General features: G+C 44.3%; 1 protein-coding gene across 1 annotated transcript in view; it reads left to right on the top strand.

Moving 5' to 3' along the window:
- The window catches only part of AGBL4 (AGBL carboxypeptidase 4), a 914,318-nt gene that overhangs the window by 882,645 nt on the left and 11,077 nt on the right, over positions 1-20,596 (top strand). The window contains exon 12 of the mRNA XM_086754116.1: positions 17,503-17,599. Coding sequence (XP_086610242.1) covers positions 17,503-17,599 — 97 coding nt within the window. The remainder of the gene's footprint in view (positions 1-17,502; positions 17,600-20,596) is intronic.

The following is a 20,596-nucleotide window of genomic DNA, read 5'->3' as shown; positions in this document are numbered from 1 at the left end:
TTCAGCATTTTCCTGCAGTCAGAGTCACCCTCAGCAAGAACAACTTTTACCTCAAGGAGGTAGATGCAAGTTGGAAGTATTCACCTAACCAGCAGATGCCTTCTAGCTTCAACTGATGACTCTGCTTCACCAATTCCATTTTGCTCCTCCTACGAAACCATCCTGTATCCCTGCATCCTAATTTCAGTCTCCATAGTCTCCACTGCCTCCTCTGTAGTTAGATTTCCAAATGAGTTAGAGCAATTCTAGTTAGCACATTTTGACCTGTGTGTTTTGGTTTGTGTCTTTCTCCTGTGTTGTCCTTTGCTCCCAGCCTCTTACGCCCTGGACTATTCAAAAGGGCCGTCTTTGGTTTTTTGAGTTATTCATCAAATTAACCAATATTGATGCATCTTTTACTCTTCCACATGAAGAGGATGGGGGGAGAGGCAGAGTTTCGCTGGGAACAAATGTGCTAGTAATATCCTTTAAGCCTGAAAGGCATAAGTGAGCTGTCACTCTTTTATGAGAGATTCACAGTCAAATTGGCGTATTAATATCATGGGGAAACTGAGCCAGAGACATTACAGTCAGTATTGCACCAGAGAAATCTGGCAGTCTTTTTAAGAGCCTTCATTTGGATTTAGGAGCCAAGGACAATGTCCATATCTGAATACTTTGGTTCTCTGTCCTCACTTGATGCCAGGCTGGATGATCTGGGTGTAAAAGCAGGGTGTCTCCACTCCCAATCCTGTACTTTGCCAGTTGTGGTGCCTCCCATCTCATGAGATTTCATGGAAATCATCCTTCTCCACGGTGCCTCAGTTTCCCTGCTTGTAAAATGGGGAGCCTGCTGGGTTTGGAGAGAAGGGTGCAGAAGCAGTAAGGAAATTAAGTTTTGATGGTGAGAGCAGAAAATGTGGAGGTGACTCTAGTTACTGGCTGTGCAGCCTGTGTGACCTTTGCTTTTAACAGTGCCACAGGACATGCCTGTTTGCAAAGCCCCAGAGACTCTGCCTGCGAAGCTTTCTATCACCTGGACCCTGGGAGATCTGATCTGTCTCCAGGCAAGATCCTCATCACTCACTGAGCTTTTAATTCCTTAGAGAGGCAGAAGAGACAATATTCAGCAGCTGGTTATTTCTTCCTTTCCCTCAGTCCCTCACACAGAGTGTCAGTTAAAAAAAAAAAATGGCAGAGAACTGGCCATTAGCAAGGAAAACAGTTTAGGGAAGAGACGAAATAAAAATGCAATCAATTATCTCTCGCCGTGCCCAGGTGTGTGGGTGCAGTCAATTTTCAAAGTCATCGAGAATTTTAGATGAGAAAAGGGAAGCTGTTCATGGCAAATTGCAAGTGTTGGGGGAAGGGGGAGGGAGAAGGAGAGAAAAAGCAGAGAGGGGAGAGCAGGAGAGATTAATTTCCCTCTTGAGTGAGAAGTGTGTTTGAGACAGACAGATGGGCTGTAAATACTCCAAAGCAAGGACAGGAGCTGAGACAAGGGAGAGGCTGGTGATTGAAGTGTGACTGTGATGGAGGCAGTACATTTCCTGGCCAAGGTGACTGGTTTTGTTCTAAAAGGGGGAGATTTCTGAGATGTGGCTGCCACACTTCACATCAACCTGGACCAGGACGGCGTATTTAGACTTGATAAGTGATACCCAGGTCCCAGTGGGGTTTTCCTTAAGGGTCAGCTTCAACTGCCTGTCTTGTGAGGAAAGTCTGGAGGGGGACAGAGGAGGGGAAAAAAAGAAAGAAAAAAGGGGAGGGGGAGGGGAAGGAAGGAAGAAAGAGAAAAGACGGTGGTCTTTCCTTGTTAAAATTATTGAGCTGTCTACAAGTGGTGAGCGAGGGGACCACGTGACCGGCAGTTAATCACATTGCTGTGAAATGTGACTGCTGCTGATAATAGGATCTTTCCTTCAGTAGAATTTGTTTCAGAAGTAGTGATTTTCACAAAGAAAAGAGGTTGAGGGAGATATCATTTCAGATCTAACAGAGCTTGTGTACATTTTCTTTAGGGAGAAAAACCTCCTTTTCCATTCGGCATCCCTGTTTGTATTATTATTATCATCATCAATTTTTCATTTTTACAGCCCAAACTCACTGAGTACAAATGTAACCCAGCTCCAGTCTGTCTGCTAGCAGATTAGTTCCCATTTAGTCATAAAGTTAACCAACCTTGTTCCAATCAATTAATCCCTAGAACACTTAATTTATTGAAGCCTCAGTCTACGCTAGCTGTCGAAAAGATGAACATCCTGCTTCAAAATGAACTGGTCTGTCTTTCCTCCAAGATACAGGAATTATAAGAGGAGGGTAGTAAATAAGCATTTAGAAATCCCTTCTGCACAATCAAAGGCAACAGCACAGAGAATAAAGGAGATTTTAGCATGCATGAAAAACAGTGCAATAAATGAATAGGGCTCTTGGGATGGGAATAGCAGGGCTGTGGAGCCACTATGGCCTCGGCTGAGTTGGCTCCTTCTGTCAAAAATAGATTTAATGTATGTCAGGTTACTGCAGGAGTCACAGGCAAGTGAAAGGGTGTTGATCTATACACCTTTCCACCTGCCGATGTTGCTTGTGAGAATCTCTCCACTCCTTTTCAGGGGCCCTGAATTACTTTCACCCTTGTTCTCTAGGTTTTTGACTGGATTTACTGGTTAATACAACCTGAAACGTCTCCAAAGTAGGAGTCTCTCTGTTGGTTTCCCTGGCTTGTAGATCAGGTGTTGCTAAAGCAGATGCTTTAGTCAGAACTAATTAGAGTTGATCTGGTTGCATGAGAGAGAAAGAATTGTAGCAATGAAAGCATTGAAATACTGAGGTTGTTTCCATGTTACAAGACTGGAAAGGACCTAGTTTTCATTTTCTCTGTATATTTTAAATAGTAGTTGTTATTAACACATGTTCTTTTCTGAAAAGACCCAATTTGGAAAACAAAAAGCAGCTATAATTGTTTCGATATTTAAAATAAAATAAATAAAAACTAACCAAACAAAAATTGCAATCAGCTCAGTTGTTCCTGGAAAAGCAAGAAAGTGCAGGTTGAGGTGCACAGATGGGCCTAAAATAAAGGCCAGGTCTCAGCTCTTTCACCCTTTCAGCAACAGAACACACTGTGGCTCCTCTGACAGCTTTTGCCTTCTCTGATCAGTCTGGCAAACTCTTCTGCCTGACAAATGATCTGCAAACAGACCCACATTTTCTCAGCTACATCAGCTCAAAATTACTTTGCCAAGCAATTCTTGGGTGGCTGCTCAATTGCAAGCCGTTCTTCATGGGAACTCTGTTTTGACAGGCGGTCTGCTTCAAGTGGGCTCTCCTCTCCCGTGGGTTTGTTTCCTTGTGCCTGCATTGGCTGAACGTGGGTGAGGCATCAATTTGTGGCTGTGAGAGGTGAGGCAGCAGAACACTTATTTCTTGTAAACTGTGAAGAAGGTAATGTACAGCAAGCACAAATGTAGTGGGAGCAAAGGGATTTTCTCCTAGAAAATCTTTGTGGAAATATTTTTTATGCTATGTCCTCCTTGATCTCCTCACCAGACAATGTCTCTAGGCTGCCTCCTCTCATGCAAGAATCAGCTTGACCAAGGATATACATGTTCTTATCGACCAAGTGAGGAAATTTTTCCTTTTCTTGTTTCTGATGCAGCCTTTTCTTGGTGGGGTTGGGAACTTCAAATCTCCTTTTGCTCCTTGGTTTTAATTCACAAATGGAGGAGCCTGGCAGCCTTTGAAAGGTTTTTACTATTGGCTAGTATTGTTTTATTTGTTATTGTGACCAGCTCTTTATGCCTCATAAGTTCTCCATTAATTTTTGCATTTTGGAATGCCATTTGCTGCAGCAAATGTTGATTCCTGATACCTGAAGTTGTGCCTGTGCAGTGTTCCCTTTGGGTCTCAGTAGGCTTTTCTGGCAACAGAGAAGGGAAATTGGTCCTGAAAATGGCTGAGCCATGTTTGTCCAGTCCTGTGCCCAAGCTAATTGGGGCAGTTAACTGATCTGCTCAGCCCAGGGAGGGGTAGCAATACTGCTGGAGAAGAGTCTCTTCACTTGGACTATACCTTCTGTTCTTCATTTGAACGTTGGCTGGTGACAAAGACAGGCTGTTGGAGTAGGTTAGGTTTGGTCTGACCTGGTTTTGTATTTCTTGTGAAAGAATCCTTTATTCCTGCTCTCTGTGGGTTTTTCTAGACAGGCCAGAAATTCCCTGTCCTTTCTGCTTTCTCTGTTCTGTGCTAGAATAGCTCAGGTATATTTCTCTGTTAGCTGCTTCAGTCCCTGCAAAGTCATACACAGAGCAAGGACCAATTTCCCATACCTTCTTACTAAATGGAATGGTTATTCTAGCAGAACAGGCCCAAACACATCAACTCTCCCAACTCTCCCAACTACGGCCAGGCCCTTACCACATGGTCCAGCTGCCTTTCCTTCAGGTTTCCAGCAGGCTCGAAGCAGACCTAAGGGCACTATTTGAGTGCAGTTCAAGATACATAGTTCTGCCTCATTTCCAGCCTCACAGTATCATTCCCTAACCTGTTGTCCCCCGTCCACTGTTCCTGTACGCTACAGCACTGCAGCCCTGCTTGCACATGCTCCTTGCTTCCCCTTGATTGCTTTTTGCACTTCCTGCCGTCGCCCATACTGGCTCGCTTTCACAGTCAGTGTATTCATTGCTAGCTGGCAAATGCAAGCGCTTGGACATACATTCAATTATCTTTGAACAATTTCCATTTACTCTGCTTTTTCTTTTTCCCTTTCAGTTTCACTGAACACTGCCTGTATTTTCTCAGAGCTTGTTCAACTGCAATACAGTCTGCTTCTGCTCTCCCTACTTTTTTTTTTCTTTCTTTTTTTCTTTCCACATTTTCCATGTTTTCATTAAGCTCCCTTACTAAACTCTGGTGACCGTTTCTCCACTTCTGCCCTTTCTGTACATTTGCACTGAAAAGGGTCAAAGTTTAACCTCAGTGTGTTAAATGCTCCCTTCACCTGGAAGGAAATCAATGGTACAGGCAGATTGGGGTTTTATCTACTGCCCCACACCAAAATGTCTTTATTTTTGATGTATAGTAATCTCCTCCTCCCTTGTGGTTTCACTTTTATCTGTTTTTCCACTAAAACTTGACTTATGCTTTACTTTTACACCAATGGAGTGCACTGTGGAGATGATAAGGGTCACTTCTGCTTACTGTTCAGGTGAAGGCATGTTTTTGATCTTCAGATCAGTTCTCAAGTACGTAATCTTCCCTGAGACCTTGGCTACACTCAGAGTTGCTGCTTTTCAATGCTTATTCTGCCTTCCCTGAGGCTGGTAAAACATTATTGTATTTGGACCAACTCTTTCGTAACACTTTACATTTTTGTGAGAGACATTTTGATTTGATGTCCACAAAGAGATGGGATATTGCAAGAAAGGAAAGTGATCTGATTGTCCATCTTTGAAATCATCCAGACTGGATGACTTTGTGGAAGAGTTACTTTGGTCAAAATCTTCAGGAGCAGGGAAATATCTGTAGCACAGAGGCACTCAAGCTATTTTTTTACATAAGCTGGCTTAGGCACAGGAGAAACAGCGTGAGGTGAGCTGCGCAGAGACACGATGCTGTAGTTCGAGTGCTTCTAACAATAGTTCAAGTAGCACTGTAATACGCCATGGTTACTTTTGTAACTGCAGCATAGAGATACCAGCCTGTCACACAGCAAAGAACTCCTCACCTCTAGTGGAGCTCTCTGTACTGGTATCCCTTGACTTAGTCAATTTCTGGTCATCTGGGTGAGAACCTGTGGAGATATCCGAAAGATGGGATTCATGAAATTTATGAAAGAAGATGGCAGAGGGTGATCTACCACTATGTGAACACAAGCCACTTGTCTGAACCCCGTCCTTGTCCGCAACTCTATTAGCAACATTAGCTAGTGATGGGAGCTATCATGATGATATCTCCTTTAAATGCCCAAAGAGGTGGTGGATGCCCCATCCCTGGAAATGTTCAAGGCCAGGCTGGATGAGGCTCTGAGCAACCTGATCTAGTCAAAGATGTCCCTGCTCCTTGCAGGGGGGTTGGACTAGATGACCTTTGAAGGTCCCTTCCAACCAAAACCATCCTATGATTCTTCCACCCACCCACACCAACAGTTTGTAGTTCCCAGTGAGTACAGCCACGAGGCAAAGGCCCTTAGGCTATCTCCAGTAAGTACTTGGGTATCACTTACTTATTGGGCATGGAGCTAATTGAAGGGTAGTTAATGCCATCAAGCATTGGGATGTATTTATATTTTTAACTACGTGTAAGTCATTATCAACATTATAAATAATTACAGTCTGCCTCCCAGCCCCTCTGCTCCATTCCACCCTGCTAATTGCAATGCTTAGATCTCAATGAGCTCATTATGTTTTGTCGATATTCAGCTCTTTGGCTTGCTCACTTAGTAGGGACCAGGGGGACGCAAATGGGAGCTAAAGATTGAAAATGCCAAGCTCCTAGGGATTTGAGTTAGCAATCATCACTGCTTCATCTCTATGCACAATTTATTCAGCACTCCACCTTCCCTAATAAATTATAGATCCCTCAAAGGGAAGCTTTGCCAAGGGATGGGCAATTGCCTTACTCACGGGGGAGCCCATTCTGTGCGGTATTGAGCATCTTTGACATCTGGTCCTTGCAGGATTGAATCCCTCCTGCCTCTCCCCTCCACCCATCTCTTCTACCCCTTTTGGGAAGCATTAACCTTTTCAATGTGATGTATGCGAAAGGGCGACAGGCAGCAGTGGCAGTTCCTAATGGATTCTGTTTGTTCGGTTGTTTGTTTGTCTGAACTGCCTGCAATGCTGTCCAGACCTCTTGGAAAAGCAAGCTAGAGTGCAACCAATATTTTAATTAGCAGCAAAAGGCAGAGAGGCTTTTAAAGAACAGTGAATTCAGAAGTAAGGAGCAGATGAATGTGGGGCAGGGAACTTTGGGATTCAGTCCACCTGAAGACGGTAGCACATACTGCCTTTAAGGAGGGGCTGAATTTTCAATTGCAGGCTGTAGCAGTGAGCGGTGAGGTGGTTATGGTGGTCTTTAGGGGCTTGTGGGCTACAAAGGGGTGAATTTGTGCCCCTTACTCTTCTTCCTGACAGTGCAAAAGGGGCAGAGACTTGTCATATCTGCCTTGCCAAGGACTGAGAAGAACCCCAGTGGAGAGTGCTACTGTATGACAAAATCTGAAACTAAGGAATTGAGTTACAGGGGCAACCCTTTGCCCACCCCTCTGTCCTGAAACAAGATCAGTTCTCCTTTCCCCTCTCCACATAGTTGTTTTCTCAATTCTGTCTTAAGATGGGGATGCCGCAGCCTCCCCAGGAGATATTTTTCTAGTGCTTCATTAGTCTTATTGCTGGAAAGCTTCCCCCAAAATCTAATCTCAATCTATTTTATTGTAAATTAAGGCCATTGTTTCTTGTCCTGTCACCAGCAGATGCAGAAAAGTTTATCCTTTTCTACAGACAGCCTTTCCTTATTTATACACTCTCTCTTTTCACTATTCTGTAATCCAAAGCCCACAAATCTTTTCAGTTCTTCCTCCTCAGGCTTTCAGGACTTCTAATCATCCTTTCTAAAGCCCTTCAAGTCCCCAGACCATTAAGCTGAAATTAAACCAACTTCAGGAGTGGCAGTGTCTAACTCAGATTTGTGACTCCACAGCTTCTCACAGGAGCCTGGGACGCAGCTGGGAGCTCGGCCATCCGGCTTTGCAGTGACCAGAGATAGCTGCTCAGTGAACAGAGTCAGTCCATCTTAGCCCTCTGCATCAGGGTTGACAGCTGCAGTGAACATCCTTTGGCACCCATGGGTGAATATTCCCTGGTGATTCAATGTGAACGCCAGTGTCAGAGGTGGATCTGAGAAGGAGGAGCTCTCTCCAGGTCATGAAGAGGTTGGTGGTGTTATCTCACCTGAGCTGTGAATCGGTAAGAATTTTTCAGGATGATATTGGAACTGGTGATTAGAGGCAAATAGGGCTCCTGGAATTATTTCTTATTGGTAATATGGAGATAGAGATAGGCAACACAAGCATACAGTGAGATGGCTCTACAGCCAATAGCAAAATAGGATGTGGCCTCAAAAATATGAAGGTTTAATAGGAAAAAAAAATTCATATAAAAGAATTGAGTTTACAAAACCAACCAACCAAACAAAACCCTAAACAAACAGTCTCCTGTACCTGTTATCTTTATCCACGGGGACTGTTCCTCAGTCCAGGCTCTGATTTTGTTGCATCGGCGCTGTGCCAGAGTAAGGAGCAGTGCCGCAGACAGGCCTCACCACTGTAAGGAGAGTTTGAAGAAGTGATTTTTATAGCTGTGACACTGGAAAATGGAGAGATGCTAAGTTGCTGCTTAGGTCTCCCATAAACTCCAGAGGATGCTGGTTAAATTATGGTCACAAGCATGTTATGAAAGCCCTTTTCACCAGGGAAAGCAGTGATTCTAAAGCTGGCTCACCAGTTAATGCTGAGTGCCCTTGCCGCACTTGCTTCGAGATGCCCCCTTTATAAATCAAGAGCCCGTACACTGACTGTGCAGCAGCGTACTTCCAGCCGCTTCAGCAAAGTTGGCTGTTGTTTCAAGGAGAGGAGTTGGTGGATCCAAAGTTTGGCAGTGGTTTATTCCCACCCTATCAGAGAAGTGAGGGGAAGAGACAGGCAGTGGAGGAGGGGAGAGCTGCAGACCTTTCCAGCATCTTCATCTGGACGCAGACCCACTGCTGCCAGCAGTCCTTCCCCGGGGCACATGATGTCGGAAAACAAGCCAGCTGGGGTGAGCAGCTTTTTTAGCAAGGGCTTTGTGACAGCAGTCAGAGGAGTGTTATTTGTGGCAGGTACTATATATAACTATATTTGTCTCTGTGTGTAGATTGAATATATGTATGTGTAGTGCCTTATCACTGCATTCCAGCTTGAATTTAAAACACGAACGGAAAATCAAAGCTTTTAGAAAAAGCTAAATTTATCTGAGAATAGGAATTATAATAGCAAAGACGCAATTAATTGTGGGGGGGAGGAGGTGGAGATTATAGTAATATTTTACTCCTTCCCTACAAAGACAAAAATAGCATTAGTTTCTCTACCTGCTAGTCACAGCTCTAATTCTCTTCTTCCCATTCACCGTGTTAGTCACTCTGGAGTGACCACTTACAAATGAGATCTGTCCAGCTGATGTGAAGAGAGCTTTGGCCCAGCTTACATGTGTCCCTGCTTTGGGAAGGGAACTCCTCTACAGCAAATAGCTTGAGCTTAAGTGTGGCATTGACCCTTGAGTCTGAGTCAGCAATGTAGGCAGAAATGAGGTCTTGGTATTCATGAGCGGATGCCTCTCTTTCTCATTTTACTTCATTTAACTCTGGTTGTCCTCTTATCCTTTAGTGCCACTCAATCCCAAGAAAAGCACCCAAAGACACCTTCATCACTGATTCATCCCTCGAGCTGGACCCGCTCTGCCACCCCAGCCCAGTCTGGTCCTTGCAGAAAGGGCACGTGCCCTATCCCTGGTTTGGCCAGGCATAGTTCCCATTGCAAAACCAATCCCCAGATCTTTTTTGTGCTCCGACAGCCCTGGAAATGCGCCACTCCCAGCAGAGCTTTCTGCTGCCTGCAGCCTACACCACAGTGCCTTACTCTGAATCAATACTTGCAGATACTGGAGATAACTCAGGGAGAGAAATACGTTAACGTAGCCAAAGAAACAATGATATTTTTTCTTTTTTTAATTCCCTCCATTCTCCCACAGAATAAAATTTTCTTTTCTTCTCCCCCTATCCTCATCTCTATGATCTGCATTTTGCAGGGCTCCAGACTCTTGAATTATTTCCCACTTTTCAATAAAGCCCTAAATCTTTTTTAAAAACTGCTTGTTTTAATTGAAAAATTTCAATCAATCAATTTGCCCCTTCTCTACCCTCTCGCCTTCCTCCCCTCCCCCAAACAGACCCATTTGCAGTAAATAATCTGTAGCCAGACTTTCTGCTCTAAAGAAATAAATAATCCTGAATTTGCTGAATCCTGCCTGATCTCCCAGCTTTAAATCACTGCACTTTGTACTGAGCTCAGCCAAAATGTTGAACACACTGAAGCATGACTATTACTTGGAGACTGCTAGTGTTTTTAAAGGTACAGCCTCTGAGGCCATGCTCCTTTTTCCTCCCAGGACAGTCTGAGAGAGGAGCTAAGCCAATTCCTGAGGATAAGTTGTCTCTTCCCTGCATTTTGCCCACTACAAATGCAGATGTTGCCTTGTCTTGAAGGGATTTATCAAAGACTGACTGAAGGCAGGAGAAATCCAGTGGGTCTTTGAAAAAGTCCTTTAGAAGAGGCGTCTTGACTGAAACCATCTAGCCACTGGACTGAGTCCTCTTTCAGATGTGTGATCTAAGGTGGGTTCCAGGAGGTCCTCTGCATCTGCTCAGACACAGAGCAAGTGTCCGTGCTTCCAAGAGCAAATAGTTGCACTTGGACACAGAAGAGCCTGGAGTCTCCCAGCCAGAGGAGGAATGTCCCCCAAAATCACTGCGAGCCTAGTAATCACTGTCAGCATTCTGCAATTCTCTTTATCTTTCCTCTACTAAAAAACTTTAAAACCAGTTATATGCAGGTTTATGTCACGAGGGAACGCAATCCTCACATTTCTTAATTCCTCATACTTCTTATTTAATCAAATTTCTTAATTTCTTCTTTTTAGGATTGCTCTTGTCAAAGCTATTGACTGTGCCCTGTCTGAAAATGTAAGCTGCAGCTGAAGAGGGAAAATGCAGCGTGCAACAGACTACTGATGTGTAGTTATGATTCATACAACTCCTGAGCTTCCAACAATTTAGAGATGAAAAATGATTTATCCACACTTTGGTGTGTTGAAACACTCTTTCTACCACTTATCTTGAAACTGATTTTGTTTGGGTGGTGGTGAATGTTATGCACGAAGCCGTGAGTGGAATGTCTAATGGGAACTGTCAGACATTGAACAATGTGTGTCATCGTGCTTTTGGGCTGAGATGTGACGGACCAAGAAGATCCTTCAAAAGTTCAGGTCATGATTTTCTGTTGTATTTTGAAGGTTTTAATTCGAATTGGAAAATATTGTACTATTCTTGCATTTCAAACCAAACTGAAAACAACAGTTAAGACTTAAGTTTTCATGCTGGTTTTCCCTTATGTATTTGAGAACACTCATCAGTGATAGGAGAAGATTGTGAATGCTGGATTTTCACTTGGAAATTGCTTCTCCTCTCCTCATCCCTTTTCGGTTTATCAGAGAGAATCAGCTCTGTAATTTTCATTGACTCTGTAAAGAGCTGAGGTCAGCTAATCCACAAGGGCTTCTTCCCAGATTTGGCAAGTGACCAGAATTAAACAATACAAAAGATCAGAAATGTTAAAAGCACAAGAAGAGACTCATCCCAGTGTTTTCCTGCTACTCTAACTAAAGATCCCTTAGACGTTAATGTGAAACCTGTAAATGCAGGCCAAATTAATTTTGTGACAATTTGATAGAAGCTGTTATAATCAGGTTTTAAGTACATAATTTTTAAAGTATACCAACATATAGAGCAATGCTGATGTGATATTTTCATGAATCAAAATATACTGGTGCTGAAATTTACCCTTTCTGGGTTTTTCTTTTTCAGCTGAGCTTGATTCTGACCTCTGTCCCTCCCCATCAGGAGTCAGCACTGCGAAGATATTAAATAAACCATTTTATTTTGTCACTTGATAGTTTAGGCCAGATTACTGTTTACAGGAGGGCCCATTTCCATCTCCCATTGGTGTAGAGGGATGTAAGATAGATAAAAATGTAACTTAGATGGAGCAATGTGAAGATGGCGTTGGGATAACGGAGCAGCAGTCAGAGGTGTCCCTGCAACATCATGCTCATAGTGCTGGTAAATGGCACGTGGATTCAGAGGTAAAAATGGGCAGTGGCCCTGTTGCGTTTCCAGTGTTACATTGGTGATGTTTGAGACATCTCGCTCGTCTCTGCTTCTGCCCTTGCTCCCGATTTTCCTTTCCTCTGAGGGGTGCTCAGCTCTATCCTGGCACTGGCTCCTGTGCAGCACCTCCCCACGCTTGCCTTTTTCTCTCTCTAGCTTGAGATCCCCCCGTTCCCCATGTCCAGGTGTTTGCTGGGATCTGCCTGTTTCAGGTTAGTTCACGAGAAGGGCAGAAGCAATAGAGATATTGAAATGAGTTCAAGGGAAATACAGCATAGTCCTTGTGGTACAGTCCCTCTAGCAGAGGTAAAACAGTGCTGTCCAAGATACCTATTCTCCAACTATCTCCTTTGACAATGATTTTGAAATATGTAGCCAGATATACTAGATGTTGTGAACCTTGTTTCCCTGGAGTGGCAGTCTCTGAGAAGGACGCATCATCAGCACCCAGACTCTCATGGTGTTAAATGCGGTGAAAAGCCATAGAACAGCCCCTCTCCTCCTCACTGCCCACCCCAGCCGCCAAGTCTCTACATTGCCCCAATTACAATCACCCCTTTGCTTGAAGTGGGCTCTCCAGTTTGATGTGATATGGGCAGCATCTCTTATTTATCAGAGAATCGCGTCAGCCCTGGGAATCAAAACAAGTAACTGGTGAAAACAGCTTTGCTAAAATAGAGGGCTTGTTCTGATCAGGCTGGGCGAGATATAACACAGTGGTTTAAAGCCGTGTAATGCCATTTTCCATTAGAGCTCTTGTTCGAGTCAGGAAGGCGTTTGATCCATTGATGGAAGCTGTTATAAACAGACGAGAAAACCTCATCCATATTTCTCTTGAGATTGTACGAAGCTGACAGTATGCTAGCTGACCACAGTCATCTGGGACTCTCCCACACAAAATAACCCTCTTTTCATAAATAACAGGATTGTTGTTGTGGTGGACTGAGATTTGCTGGAGAATTCAGTTTTGTTGAACAAGGAGCTGCTTCTGGTTTTTAATTTGAGCTATTAAAAAGATTCATCTTTATTCCCATTTTCCTTACTCTCTTTTTCCCTTCCCTATGTTTGTTTGTTTTTTTTTCCTCCCTCTGTCTGTCTTTAGGATAAGTTAAAGCTGTTTGTCCGAAACAAAAGACTTGCGTGGGTCTGGTCAGTGGTGCCTCTGGATTGAATGGTCACGATTTCAAATCCTGCTTAGGAGGAAACTTGGACTAATTCCATAAGCTAATAACCCAGCGCAGTGTTTCAAATTGATGGAGGTGCCGTCCTCTAGATGAGACATAAAAACAGAGGTCCAATCTGCTTGGCAGAGACCCCGCAGGACTTATCAAAGATGAGTGGGGGCTGCTAACTGTTTTGCCCTTGTCAAATCCTTACCACCACCACGGCTTCTCTTCCTGTTCCAAAGCACTGACACTGGACCTTATGAAAATGAGATGGTGAACTTGAAGGAGCCATCCTTTTTCTAATTATTTAAAGCAGTTTGCAGTGTCTGGCAAGAGGGGGAAAGAGAGATAATCCACTCACTTGAAAGTGGAATGACCCTGAATTTCAAAAAGCAAAACAAAAGCAAGCGAATGGTGCCACCATGCTCTGCAGCAGTGACATTATTAAATGATCAGTGAGCTATTAAAGCAGCAACATTTAGTACCTCCCCTAATGACTTGTACTGCTAACTGGTTTCCAAATTGAGATTTTTATTGCCTCCATGCACAGACAGAGCAAGGCTGTGCGTGTGCTTCTAGAGGCTCCAGCTTAAGCAGACAGTTCACAATAGGACTGATGAATCTTCTTAGTTGAAAACTAGTAATGGCTGATGAGATTTCCCACTCCTCTGACCTCTTTTCTTACCAGGGCTGGAAGATTTGGGGTGTGAGGCATGGTAGAGATCATAAATATGGGGGATTTTGCAGAGAGCTCAGCACGATTCTTGAACTCTAACATCTGTGAAATTTGGCAGAGTTGTGCATAAACAGACTGTCCTGAAATCTCCCCAAAACCGCTGATGCTGTTCAAAGGGTGAATGCTGTGTGAATGGCATTTCCAGGAGGGGCCTCGGGCACACTGGTTTCCACTTCCAGGTAGAAATACGGAGCATGGAGGAATGAGTCTATGGAGGAGGAAGGGAGAGGAAAAGGAATGGCAGATGCTAGTGAAGGTGAAGATTCACCCAGATGTTTCCACTATGACTCTCCCAAATGGAGTTCTACTCGCTGAGCTGAGCTGAGCTCCCATGATGGGAATAGCTGGGAAATGGCCTTCTATCTAGCGCGGTTCAAGTTAGGTAGGGAGTTCCTGTGGGCCAAAGCACAGCACGTGGGATTGCAGAAAGGGAGCTGGTTAAAAACCGCACAAACAAAGCAGTCACCCACCAAAAGTGGGCTCTGGTTGTAGTTGCAGTTATTTATGTGCTCATGATACACTGTGGGCCAAAGCGGAGTCTGGGTCTCCTGGTCACCTGAAATAAATGCAAATGTTACTGCTTTGATCTGGTTTTCTCCATCAGCTCTGCACACGCATGCCAGCCGCACTTGCTGAGTGAGTCAGGCCGCTTCTCGCCCAGGCTAGGCAGTCACAGGGAGAGGCTGTTACTGCTCTTCCTGTTTTTATCTATCAGGTGCCTGATTTCTGTGACAGAATCCACTCCTCCTTTGTGGAGGCAACAGGCAGAATGGGGTGGGGGGGAACAGGATGGCCTGAGAGAGTATATTAGAACATGCACATTTTTTACCCCGTGCTGGTTCGAGTCTCTCTTTATCAGTGCTGACTGCAAGTTGTTCCCATTTTATGACTTTTTGGTGGCTGCATGTGGCACAGGTTTGCATTTCTAGTTTCTTCTCAGTGTCTATCTACCTATGTGTCCATGCTCCATAAAATGCCTTTGCCTTTCCTTACAGAATCTTAGCAAACAGGAGGTCTGTGTGGGCTGCACGTTAAGATTTTTCTACATATTAACAACTGTAGAAAATTGAAGTGAAGAGCCTTTAGAGGCTCTTCTATACTTCCATTTCAAAACTTCCTGCAAGACCAGTTAGACCTAAACCATTCTTCTCTGCTGTAGGTTTAACCTGTTCTTGAAGACCTCTAGGCTGGAGATTTCCACATGTGCTAAGGCAGGTTGTTCCTGTGGTTAACTGTCCTTACCTTTAGAAAGCTGTTCCTAAGACCTAAGTTCATCAGTAGAACTGGATTCTTCCAGGTCAGAGCTAAGGCAGAGTTGTGAGGCACTGTGTAGGAGCTCATGTAGCCCCTTCCTTGGCTGCCCCCACTCTCATCTAATGGCCTCCTCCCCTGGGACAGCAGGTCATATGTTTCCCACTGTGCAAACACAAGCAATGTAGAAAGACAAAGAAAAGGGCAGCAGAGCCACTTCTGGCAGAGGAGCCTTCTGAGATTGGCACTGACAGAATGTCCTAGAGACTTTACTGAGTCCAATTACCACTTTATGTCTTTAAAGTGCCGAGTAAATGAAAGAAACTACAAGATCAAGCCATGTTAGTCTTCTCAATCCCTTAAATGTTTGAAAGCCCTCTCCCCTTCTTTCTCACTTTTTCAGACTACTTTGAACTCTTAACCTTTGCCGCTGCTTTGAGTTTGCATTTGCAGAAACCAAACTACCCCCAGACATCCCCAAATTCCAGTAGCAATCACAAAACACTTTCAAAGCAATGCTGCCCTCCCTGAAACTGGTAAACTTTAAGCTGTCTCCAACTTTCTGAACTTTCCTGCACGTACGGTTAGTCTGGTCCATCGGTGCTGGCAGGCTGCAGGGGAACTTACTGGGTAGCAGAGCAGCCGTGAAGCAGCCAGTGCTGTTTCACACAACCACCTCTCCCTGTCCACGCAGACAACAGCCGTCAACACCAGCTGTTCGGGCTGCACTGTTCTGTTGGGCAGAAAAATATAGGAGCCTGCAGCACATATGGTATGAGGATGGCAATGAGTGTATTAGGATAGACTCTGAAATAGAAGGGATAAATCCATGTAACCGTCCCAAGGCACAGCAGTGGGAACTGGAAAAGTGGAACTGGATCACTGGAGAGAAAAGCAGGGTCAGGAGTCATCTTCAGCCACTAGAACTGGACTTGACTGCAGCGCTAGCAGAGCTGGTGGCTGGCTTTTTGCAGAACTAGAGCTAAGGGCTGAGTCACATCAGTGTGACCTCCCCTTTAAATAAATAAATAAATTAAAAACAGAGATCTCGCAGTGATGCCTGAACCTGATGTCTCATGCTCACTTGTTTTGATGTGTCTAATGTAAGTGGGCGGGTAATAAAAGCTTCATTTAGAAGCTAGCGTCTTCACAGACGCTGCTGGAAGCCCCGGAGACACTGCACTTCTGGAATTTTCCGCTAATGAAAACATCAGCAGATAACTATTGATAAAGCAGAACATGGACGCATGCACACAAAACAACCCAGCAACAGTTTATTGTCCTGGACTGCTGGATGCAGGGGTGTATTTAGATTCTTTAGGTTACGTACCCACCTCAGCTACTGCATCAGCACTCCTGAAATGGCCGCTACAATGACCATTTGGAAAGTATGTAGTTATTGTAGTGTGGGTAGGCATCAGTTCAAAATAGGCAAATAGAGGAGTCCCCAGCCCCCATAATACAGCTGTGGATAATGACATCAACTGCATATCTCCCAGTTGGACACCACCCTGAAGATGATAAGCAGGCACTACTCTGTAACAGGCAGGCCTAGTGCTGACATTTCACACAGGCAGGAGATTCACCTCATGGAGATATTGTCTAGGATATTATTTTTCAATGCATTTGCAGGTTGTTCAGCTTCTTTTTAGGCCCCTGTGTCTTCAAGGTGTGGTTCCTGTGCATGTGAGGTCTCTGTGGCAGTTCTGATGTGCAGCACCTGCTAGCAGTGGGCTCAGTGTTAGCTGAAGGAGCAATCTGGCCAGTGAGGAGAGGACAGCCCCTGGAGTTACTGCTGACCTCCTTAAGGTAATCTACTGTTCTTCCAGTTCAGTGCTAAAATCACTATTTCAGGTCCTGAATACAACACAATTAAAGAACAGTATATTCTCCTAGGACAGAGTGGGGGGCTGTGCTAGAGGTTTGGAGGGCTATAGCTTTAATCCCAACCTTCAGTTTGTACCCTGACCCATGGTTGGTTCATACTATGACATTGTTGAGCTTGTTTCCTGGATAAAAGCACAGAAATGCTGCCTGTATCCAAGCATTTTTAGGTAATGATTTTTCCTGAAGGTGGGAATTGGAAGGCCCGTTTCGTCTAGTGTATTCCTTCGTGACCACCACAGGGATCTGCAACCAGGCGTGGTGGGAAAGGGAGATTGCTTCCTCCCGTCTGTGGCTTTATGCAGCATCTGCCTGTGAAAACAAGAAGCAAACGATGACCCCCACTTTATCTGCTTGCGTAAGTCATTTGGCCTGAAGCCTGAGCACTCTGGGATGGTTAATGTAAAACTTGCTCATGCATCATGTAGCAGTAATTTACCTCTAGACTTCACTTTTTTATTATTATTTTTAATTATTTTAAAAAAAAATTCCTTAATTAAAAACTGACAGATATGAAGCTTGGAAGAAATGTGGCCAGGACATTCTTGGATTACTACAGGCTGAACTCCTTGGTGGAGAGACCACTAGCACCTACACCTAAAACTCGGTAGGTCAGAAAGCAATTTCTCTTGCTTTACCAGAGCTGCTTTTTTAATACCTTTCATGACTAAACCTCGGTGCTACTGCATTATGGCTTTATAATAAGCGTGCTAGTCTAACTGTGCTTATTTTATTGAAATTCCATTCGGAAATAAAGCATTTATGATCAGGAAAGATACCTGGTTTATGTCTGAAAAAGTATTCAGGGGATTTTGGAGATATCAATATCTTTCCTGAATTCTGTCTGCTGTACACCAATCTCACACCAGTATCTTTAATGGACTTACCCTTCATTTATCTCCTGAGAGTGAGAGGAGAATCAGACCCACTGTACTTTGAAAAGTTTTAATTCTGGAAGGGAGAACTTTTTTCAGTGCTTCAGGAAATTACTGGCAAGCCTGTGCTAAAGGCAGGGTTCTCCATCTCCTCTTGGACCTGCTGCAGTGCTGGCAGGCAGATGGCAGGTTCCAGCCAAGACCCATTACCTGGGGATCCCCTTTTGCTGTAAGTCCCTACTCAAAGCTTTATAACCAGTTCAGTGGATGTTTGTCCAAAAGGAAGTCTTTTTGGACATGAAGTAAGGCACTGGTGAGCCATGCACAAAGGTATGAACAGAGAGTTTAAAATGCCCAAGCTTGAATCCCTGCAGTGCAGCTGACCCTCAGTCTGATGTTGGCCAACTGGTGTCCTTTCAGTGTCTCCCAGTTTGTGTGAGGAGCTGGGGATATATCACTGAACCATTGGTTGAGATCTGTCATTCCTCGAACAGACAAAGCTGTGTAATAATGTGAAGAGGGGAGTAGAGCAGGAACCAGAGCTCCTGTTTCATGGGCAACACCATATGCAGAATTTGCCTCTGTTCTGAGAAAACAGCAAGAAAGCCTCCAAACTCAAAATTTCCAATTAAATGCATTTGGGCCAATTGGAATGTCTCATTTGGGCTTCAATTCTTAATAGCACAACTGAGTAGAATTTGTATTTGGCAGTGGAAAAGCCAATTCCAAATTGGCAAGGGAGGCAGCTGAGCCTTGTAATTCACTCCCTTCTTCTCTCCACTTCCCCCCCTCCCCCCACCCCCTTAAAAAAGTACCAGTGGGAGCAGCTGCTTGTTTGCAAAGGAACACTTTCCTCCTGAAGATTTTCTAGCGATGCGTTAAGATGGATGTTACAAATATCAGCCCAGAACATAGAGCAATTGCTGGAGTTCCTTCTGCAGCCTTTAAAAATCCTCTCAGTGCAGCCATTCCAGCAGTTCCTTATAGATGTGGTCAGAGCCAGCCAGACTGCATTAGGTGTTTAAATGCCCTGCTTTGAGTCCATCTCCCTTTCTCTGTTCGTGATCTTGACACAACAGTTTAGGCTGGCTCAAGGAGGATTGTCAGCGTTGCGGTTCTGAACGCTCTTATCTGCAGAGACCTGCAGGGTTAGCAGAGAAAAGCATCCAGCATCTTCCTCTCCTCCGGAAATTGGATGTATCATTTTTCTCAGACTCCCAGGGGCCACAGCCTCCCAGGCTAAAAACCCACAACTATTACTGAACCTAATTACCACCTGACTGCAAAGTGTTTTTCCGTAGCATCATTCAGTTACCTCATCACAAGGAATGTTTGTTTGCTTTCTTCATTTTAAATTAAAGAACCACTGACAGTGGTAACTGAAGCATTTTAATCTTATCAAATATCCATGTCCATCTCTATAGAGACAGCCACACCAGCAGGAAAAGACACACATCTATAATTAGGTTGCACACAGAAAATTTTTCTCGTTCCCCCACCAGAGTCTAATGGGGTGAGGGATCTTTTGTTTGGGGAGTGCTACCTCACAGTCAAATCCTAAATACAGTAAACGTTCAGCCCAAAGCTAACAGATGTTTAAGGAACAGATTTTTAAAGATTCATGTTGTTAATTTCCTGATAGCTTTCAAATGCCAGCTTTTCCCTGAAAGTAGACAAATGCCTTCTATTTGTATCCTGAGCTTTGTCACTTGACATTTGATCAGAGCCTGTATATATATAAAATGTACATCAACAAAATGAAATTGTTCTTTGAAGCTGTCGTGTTAACTGCAAACCTGTCCAAAAGAAAACCTTGTAAACTGCTGGGAAATGGAAGGGAGATGGCTGTGGCTTTAAATACGCCTTGGCTAGGCAGTGGCACTCGGAAAGGATTGGAATATGTAAAATGATACTAAATATCTGTGTAATCAGGACTAATTATATGGCATGGTTATTAGCCTGAAACAGGACACGTTGTGCCCACAGTTTATGAAAATATATTAAAACATTACCAGATTCCACATCCTCATGGAAAGAAAGCTGCAGAGTTAATAAACGTGTAAGGAACAACTAATTGGCTGTTTTGTCCCAGCCTACTACAGACAGAACGGTTTCTGTCTGAGGGAATTAGTGCAGCCAAAACGTGTTATAACGATAGCCCTGGAAATAGCAACAACCTGCAATGCTTCCAGAGCACATCTGGCTGAAGGATCTTAAAGAACGAAATGTTTATGCTGGTATCACCATGTTGCAGAGTAGGAATCTGAGGCATGGAAAGGGAGAGATGGTCCTGAGAGTCCAAAGTATGGCTGGTACCCAAATTCAGGCACTGTTCCAGAGTTTAGTCTGCACAGTCAGGCTGTCTGACAGCAGCCTTCCTAGAACACAGGCAATTCGGGCAGTTCCGTGGGAACTGAATTATGATCATCTGGAGCAAGAGGGAAGAACTGATGCAACAGTTCTGGTTACAGAACCAAGATTGAGACTGGCTGACCCTCGCAGGAGTCAGGCTTCACCAACTTCCCAAGAGCTCACTGTGACAGCCAGGTTAGGGCTGGAGCCCTCAAGTGTTTGCTGGGCCTGCCAGTGGTGGGGCAGCAGGGGTGTTTTGCCCCTGAGTGGTTGGTTGCTAGAAATTAATCTCGAGTGCATTGTTGTGACGGTGGGCTCTGAAGGGTTGGGGTGAGCTTGGGTGCAGCCAGCTCGGCACTGGGAAACCCTGTTCCCTC

This window comes from Chlamydotis macqueenii, chromosome 8 (assembly GCF_036417535.1).
Source record: "Chlamydotis macqueenii isolate bChlMac1 chromosome 8, bChlMac1.mat, whole genome shotgun sequence".
Lineage (NCBI taxonomy): Eukaryota > Metazoa > Chordata > Aves > Otidiformes > Otididae > Chlamydotis > Chlamydotis macqueenii.
Note: the sequence above shows the minus strand (reverse complement) of the source record. Positions and strands in the feature narration are given on the sequence as shown.